This window comes from Diadema antillarum, unplaced genomic scaffold, assembly GCF_040938485.1.
Source record: "Diadema antillarum isolate AM-2024a unplaced genomic scaffold, OU_Dant_1.0 seq00000152_RagTag, whole genome shotgun sequence".
NCBI lineage: Eukaryota > Metazoa > Echinodermata > Echinoidea > Diadematoida > Diadematidae > Diadema > Diadema antillarum.
The window spans coordinates 615,243-636,575 of NW_027271225.1; the positions used below are offsets into that span (position 1 = coordinate 615,243).

Genomic DNA, 21,333 nt, shown 5'->3' on the forward strand with positions numbered 1-21,333 from the left:
GTTTATACAAATAAGATAATGTAAAAAATACACAATGATGAAATCAATGATTGACGATGAACCCTTAGGCTGTAAAGACCAGTTAAGTGATGAATCGTGTATTTCTTAATATGAGTTCACCAAAAAAAAAAAAATTAACTTACGCTTAAACGAATTCAAAGATAAAGAATTTGTTGTATCACAACTTAAAGAATTCCAAAATCTAGGTCCAGTGTATATAAATGTATTTTGAGCCAATAACGTTCTCAGAAGGGGTAAATGAAACTCATTTTATTTTGATCGCCTGGTGGGATAATTATGAAAAAATTGATTTCGTGGAAACATTGAATCAAAAATGCTAGGAAGTGCATTTGTGTTATAATTAAACATAAACTGACCCAGCTGAAAGAAAAACAAATCTTTGATTTTTAAAATCTTGTATCTAGCAAATAATGGATCTGCATGGGAACATGGAGAAATGCCACAAATAATACGAAGTGCTTTTTTTTTTGTAATAACAATAATCTATCTAATAAAGTTTGATGGGCACTGCCCCATGCTAAGATTCCATAATTTAAATAAGGTAATATCAATGAAAAATACAACGTCAGCAAAGAAGACAACGGGATATGAGATTTAAGTTTATTAATAATACCAATATTACGCGAAATTATTTTACTAATATTAATAATATGAGGCTTCCACGAAAGTTTATCGTCCACTGTAATACCGAGAAACTTTGTATGAGATACACGCTCTAAGTGAACGTCATCAAAGATGATATCTGTGCGTAAAACTTCTATAGACTTACTGAATAACATATACAGTGTAGTTCGTTTTCTGAAGATTCAGTGATAATTTATTGTCTCTAATCCATTGAGTCACTTTTTTAAATTTAGAATTAACAGTATCGCCAAGAGTGATTGGATTTTGGTGGGAGAAGAAAATATTTGAATCATCGGCAAAAAGTATAAAAGAAAGTATATCGGATGATCTACAAAAATCATTTATGTAAATGATGAAAAGTAAAGGTCCTATACTACCCTGAGGGACGCCACATTTAATAACTTCAAGACTAGAGCTGTGCTCGTTCAAGGATACATATTGTTTTCGGTTTTACAGGTAACTCCTGAACCACTCCAAGGCCTTCCCTCGTATACCATAATGAGACAATTTATGAAGTAAAATTTCGTGATTAATTGTATCGAAGGCCTTTGAGAAGTCCAGGAAGATACCAACAAGATGGGAATGGTCATCTATAGTATGTGCGGCGTTATCAATAAACTTCAAAAGAGCATGAATGGTGCTGTGTTTCTGACGAAACCCAAATTGAGAATTCGTAAAAACATTATAATAATTAAGAAATTTAATCGTTCTTGTAAATATCAATTTTTCCAAAACCTTAGATAGGGATGAAAGTAAAGAAATAGGTCTATAATTACTTATATCAAAACTGTCTCCTTTTTTGAATAAAGGACACACCTGAGCAATTTTCATACAATCAGGAAAAACAACATAAAATATAGATTTATCAAAAATATGAGAAAGTGGATCAGCAATAGAAAATAAGTTCCCTTTATAATAAAATTACTTACATCATCATATATAACCGGCACTTCGTTTATCATTCATTGCAGTAACAATGTCTATTATTTCATATTTCGTAGTTGGAGCTAAGAAAATAGAACTGGGATTGGATTGACTTAAACATTTTGCAAAAAAAAATAATGTGTATCGGACTGCGGTACTTCTTTTGCCAGATTCTCTCCAATCATTGAAAAATAAGAAATAAAAATATTTGCTATATCACCAGGATCTTCAACAATTTTATTATCAAATCTTATTTTTGTAATATTCAATTTCTTTTTTGATGTATTTATGGCCTGTTTTAATATCTTCCATGTATTCTTCACGTCATGTTTATATTTTTCTACCTGAATGGTATAATATTACCGCTTTTCAGATCGTATGACCTTAATCAAAATATTCTTATATGATGTATATCTATTTTTTGACTCCTCAGTTTTTTTTTTTCATTTTGAATTTATAATACAACCTATTTTTCCTGTTAATTGAACGGAGGAGAGATTTCGAAATCCATGGAAATTTAGGTGTTGTTTTACAATTTACTGACTTATCTTTTAGTTTAGGAATATAATCATCTAAATGCTTATTGATTATCTCCATAAAATTATCACAGTATCACAGACACTTGACCAATCAACCCTATATAAACAAGCGTCAAGACTAGCTAAATTTTCTGGTATGGCTCTACGTCAAAATGAAGGAAAATAAGACTTATTAACCGAATGTTTAAGATCACAGCATGTTATAATTGGAAAGTGATCGGTCATAATCGGATAAGATTATAGAAGAATTCAAAACTTGTAAAGAATTAGTAAAAATATTATCAAGGAGGGTGGCAGACTGATTTGTAACACGTGTAGGTTTGACATGACGTGCATCATAAGGTTGGTCACCTCAGAGTGACAATACATGTGTATGTACGTTTTACAGTGTGCACTAATCTACTTTGATAGTTCAAGGGAAACATTGCACACACGTATGTTATGGAGCCCATTTCAGTCCCCTCCTGAGCTTTGTTTGGGAGGGGAGGATCGATTACCGTACTATTCTTTTGAATTACAAATCGACAGTATTGCGTCATATGCCATCATTGATAATGCCCTTTTCGACAATGCAATGCATATTATATCTTTCTAAATCTGCCCTCAAAGGCTCTAATGTGTAAGATTCCATTATGATTACTCAAAAGCTGAGAAAATATCTTTAGCGAATATTTATTAAGACACTGAGAACAAAAAGAGCAAATACCCAGCCTATTACAAATTCCGAATTTGCTTGTGTCTAATGGTAACAATGAACATTTACATACAATATTTTTGCACACTAATGCATCAAATAAAAAAGGAATTATATGAATAAACAAATACTTGCTGATAAAAAGATGAAATACCCGTGAAATCGTGAAATAAATGACTATAGAAATGGCAAGATTGAAACCTTGTCACACTCCCAGGTACAATGACTTTCCAAAGTAGATATTTAACAAATGTTTAAATAGAAAACTTTTCATGGAGGATACTTTGGCAACTGAATGCAACTTACATTGTAAATTTTGACGATCATAGAATATGTACAGATTATTAGTTTATTTAGATACCGTCACACACTACTACAACAAATACAATACTACCGCTTGGAATACCAGAATGCTGAATAGGTCAACTGGCAGTGGAATAGCTGGAATGTAATTAACATATCCATGCATGTATACATCAGAAATGGCAAGATTGGGAGACTTGTTACAGTCCCAGTCCGAATGACTTCCAAGTCACAGAGGTTATTTGGCAACTGAAAACAACTCAAGTTGAACAATCATCGATTATGATTATAGTCCTATCCATTGCTTTTTTATATCATCACACACTACTACAACAAGTACAAAAAATGAGTCTGGAATGCTAACGCCGAGTAGGTTGGATTTGAAATGCTGCAGCTGAAATGCCAGCATCACCACTGCCTCGACACGCAAATGACTGTCCATCTTCTTGCCATTCGCCGAGCTTTTCTTCGCCATCATCATCTGATTTTCTGCCTGGACGTGGTTGACACTGACACTCAAATAGCGATGTAAACAGAAACAAACACCACAACAACAATACTCTGCAATTCATTTTCGAAATTTTCAAAGTGCAATTCTTATAGCAAGCGAGCGGAAGACGGAAAGAACTGGCTGATAACGTACTCAAAACCACGGATGGTGTGTGAGCAGACGACAGAAAGAAATGGCCTATAAAACTTATCCAAAACCACAGGTGGCGCTCTATATGCGAGACACATTTTCAGAAGCCTAGGCACCGAGTTACACTTTAAGACCGGGTTACACTTTAAGACCTTAACACGCGTAGCTTGCCCGGATAGGTGTGACACGGCCTTTAAATCCGATTTACCCGCAGCCAAGTTTTGAGCATAAACAAAACTTTTCCGGGTGAGTCGCGGGGATTGCCTGCAGAGGTCTGAGGAGAACGCCAGTAGGAGGCCAGTATCTGCCGCATGTCACAAGTAGTTGACCCGCTTTAAGTACGTAGGCTGCCCTTGGATCTATATGCATTTACGCATTTATGCAGGATAATGGCATTCTGTTGGAGTTCTGCTAACAGGAGGACTGTTATCAGACCTTTAGAGGGATGCCTTCACCAAGATGTCAGCCCTCACTCGCCACCCACGCGCCTGACACGCAGGCCACATGGAATGCACGTAGAACGGATCCAGCATTCTGGACGCATGCGAAGCGAAACTCGCCCATATCCTTGTCCTTCCGCAAAAATTGTCCTGCGTGCTGGAAAATCCCCATACGCAACAAGCCCGCGTAGCTTGCCCGAAAAGGTGGAGCAGGGCCAATTTTGGCTGCGGGTGAATAGGACCTGCGTGCGCAGCAACTGGTAACTACGGGTGAGATACGTGCTAGGTACTGTCCTGTGCATGCAGCTCATCTGCGGGTACCTCTGGGTAGCAGAAATTGTTCGCAAGTCGCACGCAAGGCTTGCCCGGAAAGGTGTGACACAGCCTTTACGAGATGATGATGATTTATCATAATCTATGTAATTTTTGTTCAATTGTAATAAAAAAATATATATATAATATGAATTTTGTCCATTCCGTTAAAACATGAAAGCAGAGTAAGTCGCGCGCTCATCTGAGTCTGGCAAGTTCACTTTCAAGCATTATTACAGATTATCATCTAAAAAGAACAGAGAAAAGTTGGGAAAAATGGGGGGGGGGGCTTAAGTGTAATGCATGGTGTTCATTTGAAAATTCTATGGGTTGTGATATATATAATAATTTTATAGTATGACCCTTCATCATTAGTTAAGGGCAGATTCGAAAGAGCAGACTACTATTAAGCTTTAAAATGATGTATTACTCAATTCAAATGGAATCCCCTAACCTATCTAAATACTGGAAAGAAAGCTCACACTCTGGAAAAGTGTGAACTGAGAAAAGAAGCTCTGAAGTATGGTGTCTATTCAAGCTCTTAGTCTTTACCAAGCCGTGCTAGCTGTGAAATGAAAAGGGGAAAAACACAGGATGTAAACCACTTGAGCAACAGCAATGAAGGGATTATCAGATTTGGCAGAAAATGAGCATGTTCTATCAACGTATTCTGTCCGCGATTAATTCCAACTTTCAAAGCGGTAGCGTTATCCTTTCGAAAGTTGTTACACTTGAAAGTGGAGAGTGTGCAAAGGATTTCAAGAAAAACAAAATGCCTCTAAGACATACCTGATCACTCTACTCTCCAAGAAATGAGGATTGTAGAAAAACTGGTGAAAACACACTTTCCCATTCATGGAGAAGAAGGAAAGCTCTTACAGAAAACATGAAAAACTAAAGATTGATTCGGTTGACACATTTCAACTTTTTGAGTCACCATGTAAAATCACGGGTGCGACTTTGTGCTGGTTGTTTTTTTTTTTTTTTGATGCATTTGTAATTTCAGCATTGAATAATATAAGAGATTATTTGTATTTGTATTTATATCATTAATATATTGACATTCGACCCCAAGACCTGAAGATTCCCAAGAGAATCATTGCAGGCAGTACATGCATTATCATGTATTATGTTTCATAACGATACCTTAAAGGACAAGTTCACCTTCATAAACATAAGGATTGAGAAAATGCAACAATATTAGTAGAACATATCAGTGAAAGTTTGAGGAAAATTGGACAATCGATGCAGAAGTTATGAATTTTTAAATTTTTGTGTTGGAACCGCTGGATGAGGAGACTACTACAGCTTGTGAGTCATATGCGTACTACAGTATAAAGAAAATGTAAAAGAAAATTCAACATATTTTCACTTTTTTCGCATAATAAAAGAGCACTTGACTTGCCTCTTTCTAAAGGCAGGGGGAATAATATTACCCATAACATTTGTCGGTAACGAGCCAGGGGAATGTGTACTTTTTTCAAAAGATGGAATTTTGTGAAATTCTCTTTATATTTTCCTTATATTGTTGTACGCATGTGACATCTAAGTTATTCATACACTGCAGTAGTCTTCTCATCCAGCGGGTACTGCACAAAAACTTCAAAAATTCATAACTTTTGAACGGATTGTCTGATTTTCCTCAAACTTTCAATGATGTGTTCTACTAATATTGCCACATTCTCTCAATCCTTATGTTTATGAAGGTGAACTTGTCCTTTAAGCAATTTCCGAGGCGTGGAGGAAAAAGTAAAATTTTAGTATTTTGACTTGACCTCTGATGCCATTGCCCAAACTTTCCTAGAGAATCTTTATCAAGTAATAGATGTATACATCAAGTTTAAAGAAAAGTTTGAATTGAACCTTCTGGCATGCATAGATAAGGGAAATGGAGAAATTTTAAGGATTTAACCTTGACCTCTGATCTTTGACTTGAGCATGTGCACTGAAAAAGTTGATATACATAACTTCGTCCACTCACACATACGATTATTGTATTTAAGGGTCATTGTACACCTCAAATAGTTTTTGAGGCTGTCCACAAAAGTCATTATGGACGGAGGGACGGCTGCATGCATGGATGGAAGGACGTCGGACGAATGGACAGAAGGACGGATGGACAACCCGAACACATAATGCCTCCGCCTCCATAAAACAGAAAAAAAAAAAGATCTCAAGAGAGGCATCCCCGGATATTTGTGTACAAACTGTCTTATGGGACATGACGCCTATTTTAATAATTTGAGATCATACACATGTAGGATGCTACATGCCAAGTTTGGTGAAAGTGCGTCGTGGGATTTTTCTTTTCAGTTTGCTCACGATGGACGCTGGGCATTAATGATAGTAATAGCTCAATCATGTGTCATTGCATCTTTTGCGTATCAGTGAGCTAAACACAAATATGTAATCATACATAATTATGATCACAAGTCCTTTATACATTCGAATCATGTCATTTCATTGGCAGACGAAAAAAACGAAAGCTGAATATTACACACACACACACACACACACACACACACACACACAAACACAAATAACATACATTGAGTGTTAGGTGCACTAAGGTTCTGCCATCATCTGTTCGCGTTCTTAGAGGTGTTTCATTTATAGTGAAACGACTGCCTTTTTGTGCTCCCATTCCGTATCCACCACTGGTGCACCCTTTGCACACCAGCATATCATGAGCGTTGATCCGAAACGATAGAAATGCAACTTTCTTCTTCTTTTTTCATTGATGTAAAGATAGTACATTATCTGTCATTCAAACACAACCTTTTTTTTTTCACTGGTCTGTGATAATGCATACTAAAGCAACATTAAAATACGTATCTCGAATGAAATTAGTTTGAAACAGTGCGTGCCAATTTCTGGTACAAACCTCATTTCCAGGTTCTTCGCGGTTGTTTCCCTCATGTGACGTGGAAAGCTGAAGACCATATTAAGTAGGAGAGAGAAAAGAGAAAAAAAACAGCAGGTAGACGCAAACATCTCGAAAAGTTACGTGCGTGGTATAAACAAAGAAATGCTGGGCTAATCCAAAGATAAGACATGTGTACAAAATCTCACACTTGCACCCATCATAACAATGAAAGAAGCATTGTCAGTACGATTAAATACATCAACACAATTCAAGTACACACAAATATTACTGCTGTATCGAAAAATGATGCTTTGTTACTTCTGCAGTAAATGTACAACTTATCAATTTTCTGGTAATCAAGAAATTCAGCTAGCATAAATTTAGCAATCATTAAAATTCTGCCTTTTTTGTTCACTTTCTAGGCTAAAGCAGGGCACCCATTACCATAATTAGTGCCAATATTAAAGCATAATTACATAATATCAAGACGGACTAAATGCACATCCCAAAGTGACATTGTACTATACAGTATACTGTGGACGGACATGGAGAAGAGCCATTTCAATTTTCGTCAAAAAAAGAAAGAAAAAGAAAATTGAGTTAAGCAACACTTTTTCCCTTTAAGGGTATAGTCGAGGACTAACAAAGATTATCGCTTATAAACCTGCATATTATGCTGGTATAGATAATAGTGTTGTTGAACCAATTAAAAGTCATACAATGTAGGCCCAAAGGATATCTTATTACAGACGGGTTTAACGGTCTCAAAACAAACCCAATTTACTTTTGATTTTTTTTTTTAATCTTACCTCATTCTTAACATGCTGTATAGTAAGGGACTTCAGAAAGGGCAGATGTAAAATCGAGTGAAGGATACTTGTTGAAATTGACATTCCGGACAGAACCAATCGCTGTATCTGGTGATTGCAAAAAGAATAATTGCATTTTTTAAATTACTTTGGGTGTTGATAGAAGTAATTGCCGATAGAGTCACTTTTATACAATCAGAAAGTAACCTGTAGAAAATATAACACTCTTTTAGTCATTGTCCGGTAGTTTGTTTAATCCATACTACTGCAATGCCGCAAACAACGTTGCCCTCCACCCCTAGTAAGCCAAAAGGTTATTTCTGATGTATTACGCCAGCGTTGGCATGGCATTGTAAAAGAAGACTCTCGTTCGTACCTTCACGAAGGCCGAGCTCCAGCATCTCCACAAGTGCCAGTCAATCTCATGGCACCGGTAATTACGTTGCCTCTGTAAGCTCTATGGATTCTGGCAGAGGGTATAACATGTCTTTTCCTGAACAAATCTGCCACCAGACGATCTTTTCATAACTAAAAGTTGAAAACCAACCCTTAGATCTCTATTGATTGACGGAAAAGAATTCTAATTTAGAATTAGAATCAGAAACGAACGCGTTCGACTACACTCAACCACTCAACAGTACATGCAGGCTACTCGCCAATCACAGTTATATTTTCGAGATCGCTCAAAACATGACCACAAAGACGGGGGTATGCGAGCTCTCACTAACACTGTCGCTAACGTGTTCGTATTGCGTATGCGTACCCGCTAGAGGGGTGTGAATAACATGTATGATCGCAAATTCACATAATCTTGAAATGAGGCTAGCAACCGCTTGATATTAACGATGCTTGTGTTTAAGCATTCACTACCAAGTGTGCAGGGTTAACCCCGATTTCACGGAGCGCGCGAACGATTTGCGAAGGACGCGAATGACAAAATCCAACATTCGGAAAAGTTTTTCTCCGAATGTGTTCCGACAATGAAGCCGAAAACTATGCTTGCGCAATTTGTGCGAAGTACCCACGACGTATGTGCGAATGTCGTGTGTACCATTGCTTAAGTACAGCATGTTACGTACACAAGAACACGCGACGGAAATGCGAACAAAGAAAAATTTTAATAATCATGGAAGAAAATGTACCCAAGGACCCGAGGTGGAAGCTGTCTTGAGTTGAAGTTTTTTTTTCTTTCCTCTATTTCTCCTTTCTTTTTCTCTCATTTCACTATTGTGTGTGTGCCAACAGTTTTTTCTAGGACCTATCTTCACTAGTAAAGCATTTAATTTTTTTTTTCAGTTTCTTCAACACATAATCTCTAGTGTCAAATATAATTTTGGCATACTTCAAATTCTGCGATTTTTTTTTTCTAAATCGAACATTTCTTTCTCTTTGCTAGTCTTTAATTTCTTTTTTTTTTACTATATAGTTGTTAATGATTGTTTGACGTTAAGATGTATGCTACGATTTTGATTTGTAGAAAACGTAGGTCATACAGCCCCCAAACATGCGCTTAACGTTCGCGAGAATGTCTCAAAAGGTACGCGAAGAGTTTGCCATTACGTCGTAAAATGATCACAAAAACTTCGCAGATTTCGCGTAACATACGCGAGACATTCTCCAAAGTTTCGGAGTCTGTTTTGGGTTTCACGAACATTTTGCGAACATCGCGAGTGTCTTGTGAAGGTCTTGCGCATATGACGAGGCTTTAAAGACACCTAGGGTGGGATTTCACGGAGCACGCGAACAATTTGCGAAGGACGCGAATGACAAAATCCAGCATTCGGAAAAGTTTTTCTCCGAATGTTTTCCGACAATGAAGCCGAAAACTATTCTTGCGCAATTTGTGCGAAGTTTCCACGACGTATGTGCGAATGTCATGTGTATCATTGCTTAAGTACAGCATGTTACGTACACGAAGATCACGCGACGGAAATGCGAACAACGAAAAATTTTCAGTAATCACGGGAGAAAATGTACCCAAGGAGAGGTGGAAGCTGTCTTGAGTTGAATTTTTTTCTTTCCTCTATTTCTCCTTTCTTTTTCTTTCATTTTTCTATTGTGTGCCTGCCTACATTTTTTCCTAGGACGTATCTCCACTAGTAAAGCATATGATCTTTTTTTTTTTTGCAGTTCCTCCAACACATAATCTTTGTACTTCAAATGAAATTTTACATACTTTAGATTAATTTTAACTGTATTCTGCGATTTTTTTTTTTGTATATCAAACATTTCTTTCTCTTTGCTAGTCTTTAATTTCTTTTGTTACTATAGTTGTTAATAATTGTTTGATGTTTAGGTGTATGGTACGACTTATATTTGTAGAAAACATACAGGTATCATTCCCAAACGTGCGCTAAACGTTCGCGAGAATGTCTCAAAAGGTACGCGAACAGTTTGCGATTACGTCGTAAAATGATCGGAAAAACTTCGCAGATTTCGCGTAACATACGCGAAACATACGCGAGACATTCTCCAAAGTTTCGGAGTCTGTTTGGGGTTTCACGAACATTTTGCGAACATCGCCCGTGTCTTGCGAAGGTCTTGCGCATTTGACGAGGCTTTAAAGACACTTTCGAGAACAATTCACGAGCAAATCACGACCAAGTGTGCGGAAAAGGTTCGCAAAAAAAAATCCAAACTTTTTTGAAATTCTCGCCGAAGTAAAAACGATGTTGGCGAACAATTGACGATGCTTCCGAACCCTCACGTTCGTTTGGCGATCTTTTGCAGACTAAAATAGGAATGCTGGATTTTGCCATTCGAGTCCTTCGCAAATCGTTCGCGTGCTCCGTGAAAACACACCTTCAAAAAGGGTCATGGCAAGAGCTTATAAATATCGATATAACACATACGTGAAAAAAAAGAATCTTCTACCATGCGCATCTTTTAAGGTGATTATTTTAAACCGACACGTCTCAAAGAGGAAGAGCAAGTCTATTCACATTGTACAGGAGAGAGAGAGAGAGAGAGAGAGAGAGAGAGAGAGAGGCAGCGAACCCTGCGGCAACACATGAATAATTCATGACTGTGCAAAATCCCGCTTTTCTGGGATAATTCGAGATCTCGGAAAAGCGAGAGTGTGCCACCCTGAAGGTATAATACAAATGCACCTCATAAATGTTCGTCACGTTTTGTTCTAAATGCAAAGATTTCCATAGTGCATGCATAAGTATTTTATCATGTTAATATGGAGATATTAAGACGGCAAGGATACAAAAACGTTAGTAATACGCAAAATATGAAAACACGCTGTTTTACATAATGTATTATTTTCTTTTTCTACAGAACAAATTGACGGAAAGGACGACTGTTGCGACACGGATTGTCGCCTCCTGCTCGAGGCGACAATCCGTGTCGGGCGTTGGCGGCACGGATTGTCGCCCCCGTCACGGATTGTCGCCTGGCGACAATCCGTGACGAGGGCTGGCGGCACGGATTGTCGCCCGCCCTCGAAGCACATTTTGCTGGGTAATATCGTTCTGGACATAGTCATTGAAATACTTACACATAACTAACATGGCTACATCCATGCAAACATGCCATGTAAAAAGTCATGGTGAGGTTTCAAGGAAGTGTGTATGTGCGCGCGCACATGATAATTTCGTGTCCGTTTGTGTGTGTGTGGGTGTGTATGATGGAAGAATGTATTTATTATGTCAGCTTTTTGCGTATGTGTTTTTTAGCCGCGCGTGGGTAGGGATACCTTGTAAGCTGTTGCTGGCATAAACGTTGATATTGATTTTATCAACAGCTTTGACTTTGATGAGTTGGTTTGGCGGATTTGTGTATGAATTCAGAGTGGTGATTGCGTGCGGGTGGATGCTGCTTTTCTGCGTATTTATCAACATTGGGAAGTCGTTTCATCAGGAAGGAATGTGGTATCGGTTCGGGTGTGTGTGTGTGTGTATGTGGGGAGGGGGTTACAATTCGTTATTGCAAAAGTTCGTTATTCTGAAGGCTCTTTAGTCCGAAGGTTCTTTATTCGAAGGTTCGTTATTCCGAATTTCATTTTTGGATCAACGAACCTCTAGGTACAGGGAATTGTGTGTTTCGGATACTTGAAGCTTCGGAAAAGAAAACGAACCATCCGAATATCGAACCTTCGTGTATGTGTGTGTGTGTGTGTGTGTGTGTGTGTGTGTGTGTTGTGTGAGTGTGTGTGTGTGTGTGTGTGTGAGTGTGTGTATGGGTGTGTGTGTGTGTGTATGTGGGTTAGTGAATGTGGGTGTGGGATGATGAATTCTTTGGTCAATCAGGGGTTGGTGGGTTGGGGGTTGGATTTGAAAAAGGATAGTTAAATGGTATGACAGATTTTGGTAGGATTTAATATTCAGGATAGATGTAGGCCCTAGATTTGTTTCGGTTGGGGGGGGGGGTTGGTCGGGTTTTTTATGACTGATTTCATTCTATTCTAGATTTGTATAATGTATTTGTGTTTTTTTTATGTATATGCCCTTGTAAGTAAGGAGGTGCTACATGATCCAAACCAATATATTCAAGGAATATAGGTTTGGTAGGGCCCTACATGTCAAAACATTTTCGTGAAGAAATTGTTAGTAGGGTTGGTCTATAATCGAATTATCTATGCTGAAGTGAGATTATTTGTAGTATAAAATGACAAATGGATTTGTTTGTGTTTCGAATTGCCATTTGTAACTTTTTTGTTCATGTTATATCCAGAATGGGTCGATTTATGAATGATTTGAATGAAATCAATAAATATCAAGGAAAAACACACACAAAAAAGTGTTGAGTTGGTTTATTTGCATTATGAGGATTTGTTTGAGTGTTTGTTGGTGTTTGTTTGTATTACGTATGTATTAGCGGTGTGTAATGGCAGTTCGTTTGTGCTAAAATCAACTAACGATTGACAAATTTTTTACGGCGTGTGGAAATTATTCGCTCATGCATAAAGCATGCCAAACCTATTCTGGGACAAAGAATAGTGGTATGGACGTTCTAGTTTATAAGACTGATGGAAGAAAATGACTGCAGTGAAAAATGAACAAAGACAAATAACATTTGGGGAGGGTACCTCCCTCGTATGTATTTTCTCTCGGTCTCTCTCTCGCCTAGCCCGCCTCACCGCTGATATTGGTTGACACACCCATACTATTTTTAGATCAACGCTGGTGTGAATTCCTTAAACACGTGCTCATACACTCTGAAGGCGTTTGTATTGCCACAGTAGCGCTACTATATTCCCCATACACACGTAGGTATACAGGCACACGTATACACACAAACAACAAACCACTACCACTATACAACCACCACACATGCAGTTTTTATATATTGTATTATTATACTCCAAACACACACACATACACACACACACACACAACAAATCATACACATCACATATCATGCAGCTCACAATACACACACACACACATACACACGCACACACACACACACACACATACGCATTACTTACCAGTCATACCCCTCCCACCAAAGCTTTATACCGGAGGAACCACCCCGAGCCCGGGGCGACAATCCGTGACGGGGCGACAATCCGTGTCGCAACAAATTTTTTGCCAACACGGATTGTCGCCTTCGAGGTCAAAAACTGGGAACTTAGTCCGGGAGCCAGCGGGGGTCAGCCTAGCTGAAAAGGTTACCAATTTTTATGTATTGCAATTTAGTACATATGCCCCTAAGTATGGAAATGCACGTCTGGCTGGTCATCGGTGGTGGGTGTGGCCAGGAGGGCCAAAAAAGGACCCCTCAAAATTAGGCTAGCCTAGCTGGAAAAGTAACCCCATGAAAACAACTGGAACTTGTTCGTTACACTTACAGGATAAATGAATGACCATTGCCAGACGTTTTAAGTGGTGGGGGTAGCCGCCAGACGCTCTTAAAGGCCCAACTCCAGCTAGGCTAGCCTAGCTGAAAAAGTAACCTCATGAAAACCACTGGAACTTGTTCGTTACACTTACAGGATAAATGAATGACCATTGCCAGACGTTTTAAGTGGTGGGGGGTAGCCGCCAGACGCTCTTAAAGACCCAAATTTTTCCAGCTAGGCTAGCCTAGCTGAAAAAGTAACCTCATGAAACCAACTGGAACTTGTTTGTTACACTTACAGGATAAATGCATGACCATTGCCAGACATTTTAAGTGGTGGGGGGTAGCCGCCAGACGCCCTTAAAGACCAAACTTTTTCCAGTTATAGGCTTGCCTAGCTGAAAATATAACCTAATGAAACCCACTGGAACTTGTTATTTACACTTACAGGATATATGCATGGCCGTTGCCAGACGTTTTAAGAAGTGTGTGTGTGTGTGGGGGGGGGGGGGGGGGGGGTAGCCGCCAGATGCCCTCAAAGACCCAATTTTACCAGCTAGACTACAGCCCTGGCTGGAAAAGTAACCTCCTGAAACCGACTGGAACTTGTTCTATGTTTGTATCTCACCTGATAAACACTGCCGACATAGTATTCTGGTGTTCTTTCAATAACTTTCCACACTTTTGAGCTATATGACCACCAAATTCACTCCTCAGATCATCTAATGATTGCTGTCAAGTGTTAATATTGGTGAAGTCCGACTACGTCAACAGTAAAAAAGTCAATGAACTAGGCCTATGCCATTTGAAAATCTCTGTAATCACAAAGTCGATACGTGGACGAGGCATCACTTCGCTTTTGCCTTGTTAGATGGTGAATATTAAGCTTCCGTTTCTAATTCATACAACACCAGCGTACATGTCTGAGAATAGCAGAAAAGAAGACTAGAGTCTTTGGCAGCAAGTGCAAAATTAAATTCTGTGCCTTATTTGCTAAACAAACGTGGTAGGAGGACAACGACCTGTTAGGCAATATGGCGGACCAATAGCTCTATATTATTAGTGTTATAGAATAAATGACAATGATGTAGTTCTGAAGCATACTTTTCGTTAGATGCTTTTGAAATGACTCAATGTATACTTTTAATCGAACTAAGTATATATCCATGACTTGCTCATGAATTACGGCAGACCGATTCGGTGAGGAAAGTTTTCTGTCATGTTACGGAAGAAGTGAACGTGTCAATATTTTGATATTTGTTCCATAATTATTTCTGAAGTGGTTAAATGTATTTCCCTAAAACAATTTTTCTTTTATATAATACCTACGTCGCATCCAAATGCCTATTCCTTGAAAAAATGTACCAAATGACCATGTATTCAAAGGTCAAAGATCATAGGTTAATGGAAGTAGGGCATACATTGTACAACATTTCACTAAGTTGTTGGGTTTTTTTTTTTTTTTTGGGGGGGGGGGGGAGGCGGCATGATTCAAAGTGTCCTAAAACCTTGTATAATACATGTAGGCCCTATTTAGTTTTGTAGTCACGACTCTTGCTATGTATGATGCCAAACTCTTCCCGCTCATACAAATGCAGCCGTTTCAGGGAAATAATTATGATAATGATTGGTAATGCTGAAGTGGTTCATAACATTCAATTGATACTCTGTATAGAACAGAAAGTGAATTTGACAATGGTATATGATATCCGCAATTTACTCTTTGACAGGTTCTATCATCCGATTAATAATGTATAAATTGAATATACAGTAGTCCCCTATTCAGTAACTACAGGTTAAGTTAGATAAGCTGCATTCATTTTGCACGCGACCATGGCGTTATAGCCAAAGATGATTGAATTCTGTAAATCTCTGTGTGCCTGCACAGGATTGGAAAACGAAACAACTTTCTGTGTATAGAACAACGAAACAGAAACTGGTGCATGCATTATTCTCAGTCACTTTGTTATGCATAATGATGGTTTGCTCATTGCAGTTCCGGAATCTCAGCTCGAGGGACTCGAATTGATCCCAAATCAGTCGGCATGCGTGTATCACCCAAAACAATATCTGAACACAATTATAACTGCAGTCCTCCATAGTCTGTATTGGTTGCCGATAAGGGCTGGTATCAAGTTTGATTTTCATATTATTTACAGTACCTTGTATTTAAATGTTTTCATCGAAATGCCCGTATACGGTATGCGTATCTCAGTTAACTCTTTAAACCATAGTTGTAATCTACGTGCCAAGAATCTCATGTTTTCAATAAGCGTGAACTCCAAGACATGTCGTGATAAGGACTTTAAGACAATTGGCATCGTCATTATAAAACGAATTCCCCTTTTCCAAGACATGTTTTAGATTTTAGATAGAAATATAGATTCGTTTGAATGCATACAAACAGCTTCTTAAATCCTCTTACATTTTGTTTTTAAGATATGGTGTATACTTTAGAAGTGTAAGAAGCATGCTCTTGTTTTAGAGGCTTTGAGTACTGGTAAGAAGCATATGTTATTCTTATAGATTATGTGAATAAGTACGTATTCAAGAACGTTTTGAATAAAACGTATCCAGGCAACTGCATATCATATTTTCACCTCTTCCTTCATGCAGATGTATACTCTTGCCGAGAAGGTTAACTGTTTGATAGATATAGTGCTCACCTTATTGAAAAGGTAATTGGGTAAATTTTTGGTTTCAGTATATTATTCAAACACAACTAAGTTAACTTTTACATTAACATTTTCACAACTCACAAATTCCACACGCACACACATTTCATGATTCACAAGATCCAAGTTACACTAATCCTATTTACTTTGCAGAGTGCAACAACAACAACATAAGTTATATACTGAGCAAATAGGCTTACATCAGTTCGCACTATTCAAGGTTTAGAGTAGTTAAGGAACTAAATCGTACCCGATTATGTGATGCTAAGTTGCACCTTGAGATGATGGGCAATATTGTCCCTATAAAGGAGCAGGCAGTGACACTGACTTGCTCCTTTAAAGGAGCAATTTTGCAGCAGTCATGGAGCAAATAAGCACCACATAGGTGCAACATCATACCAATAAGGCACAAGAATGCACCCTCAAGAGAGGGTGCATTCTTGCATCCTTCGGGCATAAAGTTGCACCTAAAGGTACGAGGTTGCGCCTTTTTCAAGGGGGCAAAGTTGCTCCCGAGGGTGTAACTTTCTCCCTTTCTTGCGGGTACAAAGTAGCACCCAAAGTTCCAAGATTGCACCCTCAAAACAAGGCACAATTTTGGAACTTGGGGTGTTTCTTTACACCCTCACGAAAATTTGCACCAAGATGTAAAGGCTACACGGGGTGCAAAGGTGCGCCGAAAGGTAACGGGTGCAAGATCGCACCCTCAAGAAAGGTGCAACTTAGCACCACTTAGTGTGGGTGGAAAGATGCACCCTCAAGAAGAGGTGCAATCTAGCACCACTTAGTGTGGGTGGAAAGATGTACCCAAGGGAACATTTTCGCACCCTCAATAAAGGGTTCAACTTTGCACCCTCTCTGCAGTATTATTTTATACACACGTGAATTCCTTGTTCCTGTGAGCTACGTTTAATATGAGCATGACCCAGTATTAGACACGTGTCAAGCCTTTGCAGACACAGGATTTTTTCTTCATATTGTTTAAAGGTCATTTAAAACAAATTTGAATATATATTTATTTCTTTTAAGTTAAGAGGAGCAAATGTGGAGATCATGACCTGTGATACATGTTACGGGAAGTCTATATTTTTATGTGTACTCGTTTTTTTCAACTACAAGGAATTACCTATGAGCTAATTGGATAAAGAAGCTGAGCATTCCTTTTTTTTTGCATCAGTTAATGTCAGTGCTGGTGTATTATTCTTGAAAAGTTGGCATCTAAATGTCCTCCAAACCAAGTACTTACTGTATAAAGTTATATTCCTGTGAGTTACGTTTCTTATGAGCATGACAGATCTGTAAACACGTGTCATAGTGGTTACAAACACTAAGTTTCCTTTGCTTTCATCGTTATCAAGAAGCGATTTTGAACAATTTCAGATGTTCTGGTTTTTTCAATTTCGTTACGAGAAGGCAATAATGATTTCATGTAAAACATGTTAAGGAAAGTTGATAGTTTGGTTATTTTATCATTACTCATCTTCGTCTTCTCAACAAGAAGATGATACACATGAGCTCATTTGCTAAAGAAGTTGAAGGATGTTTAATTGCTGGTAGCCACGTAGGGGCTTTTGTCATAACATTTTGCATCTTAATCCCTCGAAACTACATAAGTACATGCATTATTAGTTTATAGATAACATAATATTTTTGTTGTTGCTGTGAGCTTATTCATATGAATTTTAGACATGTTTCTCATATGTTTCTGTCATATGCTTTACTGAAGAACAGCAAATGTTGAGTTTATTGGCAAGAGAGGTTGATCATTACTTTACATTTAAGTTCATTGAAGTGCCGGAGCATAAACTTGTCTTGAAATATTAGCATCCAAAACCCTCCAAACCAAAAACGTGCAGGAATTCCTTGTTGTTGTGAGTTATGTTTCTTAAAGACACTGATTTTTTTCTGCTTTTGCAATGTACTATGTTCAAAAACACTCTTGAACAATTTTCAGATTTCGTTTCTTTCTTAAGAGAAGAAAACGGTGAGGTCATGTGAAGCATGCTCCTGTAAGTTTTATTTCGTTAATAATTTTTCTTTACCCATCTCCTCAACCGTAAGGTGATACGGTACCTAAAAAGTCATAGGCCAAAGGTGTTGAGCTTTACTTCCCCTTTTTAAAGTAAATTTAAGAGCTGGGGAATTATTTTTAAAAAGTTGGCATTGGGATAAGCTATGTACATCGAGGACGAGTCTTACTGAATGGATTTCTTGTTGCAGTAGAATTGTATTTTTTATGAGCTTGATGGAGTATTAGACAATTGTGTAAAGTGTTTGCAAAAACTGTTAATGTATTCCCTTTTGCTAATGTCCAAAGAGTTCATTTGCCAAGTTTTGATTGTCTTTTGTTTTAATCATCAGGGGTTTGTTTTATCATGGTCATAGAGGAAAGAAACTTAATTATAAAAAAAGCCTTCATATAAGAAGAGATACTGACAATTTCATCAAAAGTTGTGATTTTCAACATTTCCAAAATGCAATTGACGAATATTTCTCCCCAGGGCACAGAAAGAAAGTAGTTTTTGGTCTTGTTTTTTTTTTTTTTTTTTCACGTCAGTACGTTATAATACCCGCGGGTTTACGCCCATCCCACCAATTTCCATCCGGTTACTGTACCCAGCCCTGTTTTTTTTTTTTTTTTTTTTTTTTTTTTTTTTACACTGCAAAGCAAATGAGAACACTGATGTTTGAGAAAAATCCCGACATGTTTGATTGGGCAATTCTTTTTTGATGTCTATTATTCTTTCCAAATAAGTTTTTTGGTTATCACTGAGGACAAGTACAGATACCCTATTTCTTCTACCAAAACCACAGCACTGTATATTCTCATATTTCTACAGTATTTCGTCTCAACACTTGCCCTATTGATATTTCAAAGCATATTTCCCTGTGCGCTCAAGAAACTCCCCCATTAAAGGAGACCTCCGGGTGATTCTCAGATTTTTACATTTGTACAACTATGAATTAGTTATACTGAGGACAGAGTTTCAGAATTTGTGATAATCGGGATGAAGATTAAGAATATTTTCAAAAAATAGAACAAATTGCAATGCACAAGGATGATGACATGGGAGAGTCACCATAAGAATGCATGAGTTGGGGCTCAAGGAAGCAGAACAAAAGAATAAGGCATGCATAGATTAAAGACAGGTGAACTCGCAAGCAAGCGGTATTATTATGGAATTACACTGCTATCATTTCTGAAATATGTGAACCTTACAGCGTCTGGGGGCTATGCCCCACCACTTAAAGCGTCTGGCAACGGTCATGCATTTATTCTGTAAGTGTAAGAACAAGTTCCAGTGGGTTTCATGGGGTTACTTTCCTAATTTTCAGCTGGGCTATATCATAGCCTAGCTGGTAAGAGTTTGGTCTTTGGGGCGTCTGGCGGCTATTGTCTGGCAACAATCATTCAATTCAATTCGAGTGTATCACAAGAACAAGTTCCAGTGGGTTTCAGGAGGTTATTTTTCCAGCTATAGCCTATTATAGGCTAGTCTACCTGGTAAAATTGGGTCTTTGAGGGCGTCTGGCGGCTACCCCCCCCCCCCCCCCGCCACCATTTAAAACGTCTGGCAACGGTCATGCATATATCCTGTAAGTGTAAAGAACAAGTTCCATGTGGGTTTCACAAGGTTACTTGTTCAGCTAGGCAAGCCCAGCTGGAAAAAGTTTGGTCTTTAAGGGCGTCTGGCGGCTACCCCCCACCACTTAAAACGTCTGGCAATGGTCATTCATTTATCCTGTAAGTGTAACGAACAAGTTCCAGTGGTTTTCATGAGGTTACTTTTTCAGCTAGGCTAGCCTAGCTGGAGTTGGGCCTTTAAGAGCGTCTGGCGGCTACCCCCCACCACTTAAAACGTCTGGAAATGGTCATTCATTTATCCTGTAAGTGTAACGAACAAGTTCCAGTTGTTTTCATGGGGTTACTTTTCCAGCTAGGCTAGCCTAATTTTTTTTTTTTTTTTGGGGGGGGGGGGGGGTCCTTTTTGTGGCCCTCCTGGCCACACCCACCACCGATGACCAGCCAGACGTGCATTTCCATACTCAGGGGCATATGTACTAAATTGCTATACACATAAAAATTGGTAACCTATTCAGCTAGGCTGACCCCCGCTGGCTCCCGGACTAACTGCACAAGCGTCACGGATTGTCGCCAGGCGACAATCCGTGACGGGGGCCACAATCCGTGCCGCCAGCGCCCGTCACGGATTGTCGCCCCGAGCAGGAGGCGACAATCCGTGTAGGGGCGACAATCCGTGTCGCAACAATATTTATTGATTTCATTCAAATCAGTCATAAATCGACCCATTCTGGGTGTAACATGAACAAAAAAAAGTTACAAATGGCAATTCGAAACACAAACAAATCCATTTGTCAATGTATACCACAAAACTCACTTCAACATAGATAACTCGATTATAGACCAACCCTACTAATAATTTCTTCACGAGAAAGTTTTGACATGTAGGGCCCTACCAAACCTATATTCCTTGAATATATTGGTTTGGATCATGTAACACCTTCTTACTTACAAGGGCATATACATTAAAAAACACAAATACATTACACAAATCTAGAATGAAATCAGTCATAAAAAAACCCGACCACCCCCTCCCCTCCCCAACCGAAACAAATCTAGGGCCTACATCTATCCTAAATATTAAATCCTACCAACATCTGTCGTACCATTTAT

General features: G+C 38.5%; 1 protein-coding gene across 1 annotated transcript in view; it reads right to left on the reverse strand.

The window, feature by feature from the left end:
• LOC139727801 (uncharacterized) overlaps positions 1-21,333 on the reverse strand; it is a 79,393-nt gene that overhangs the window by 10,381 nt on the left and 47,679 nt on the right. The window contains exons 6-7 of the mRNA XM_071638772.1: positions 8,173-8,280; positions 7,382-7,429 (exon numbers count right to left, since the gene is read on the reverse strand). Of these exons, the coding sequence (XP_071494873.1) occupies positions 7,382-7,429; positions 8,173-8,280 (156 nt within the window). The remainder of the gene's footprint in view (positions 1-7,381; positions 7,430-8,172; positions 8,281-21,333) is intronic.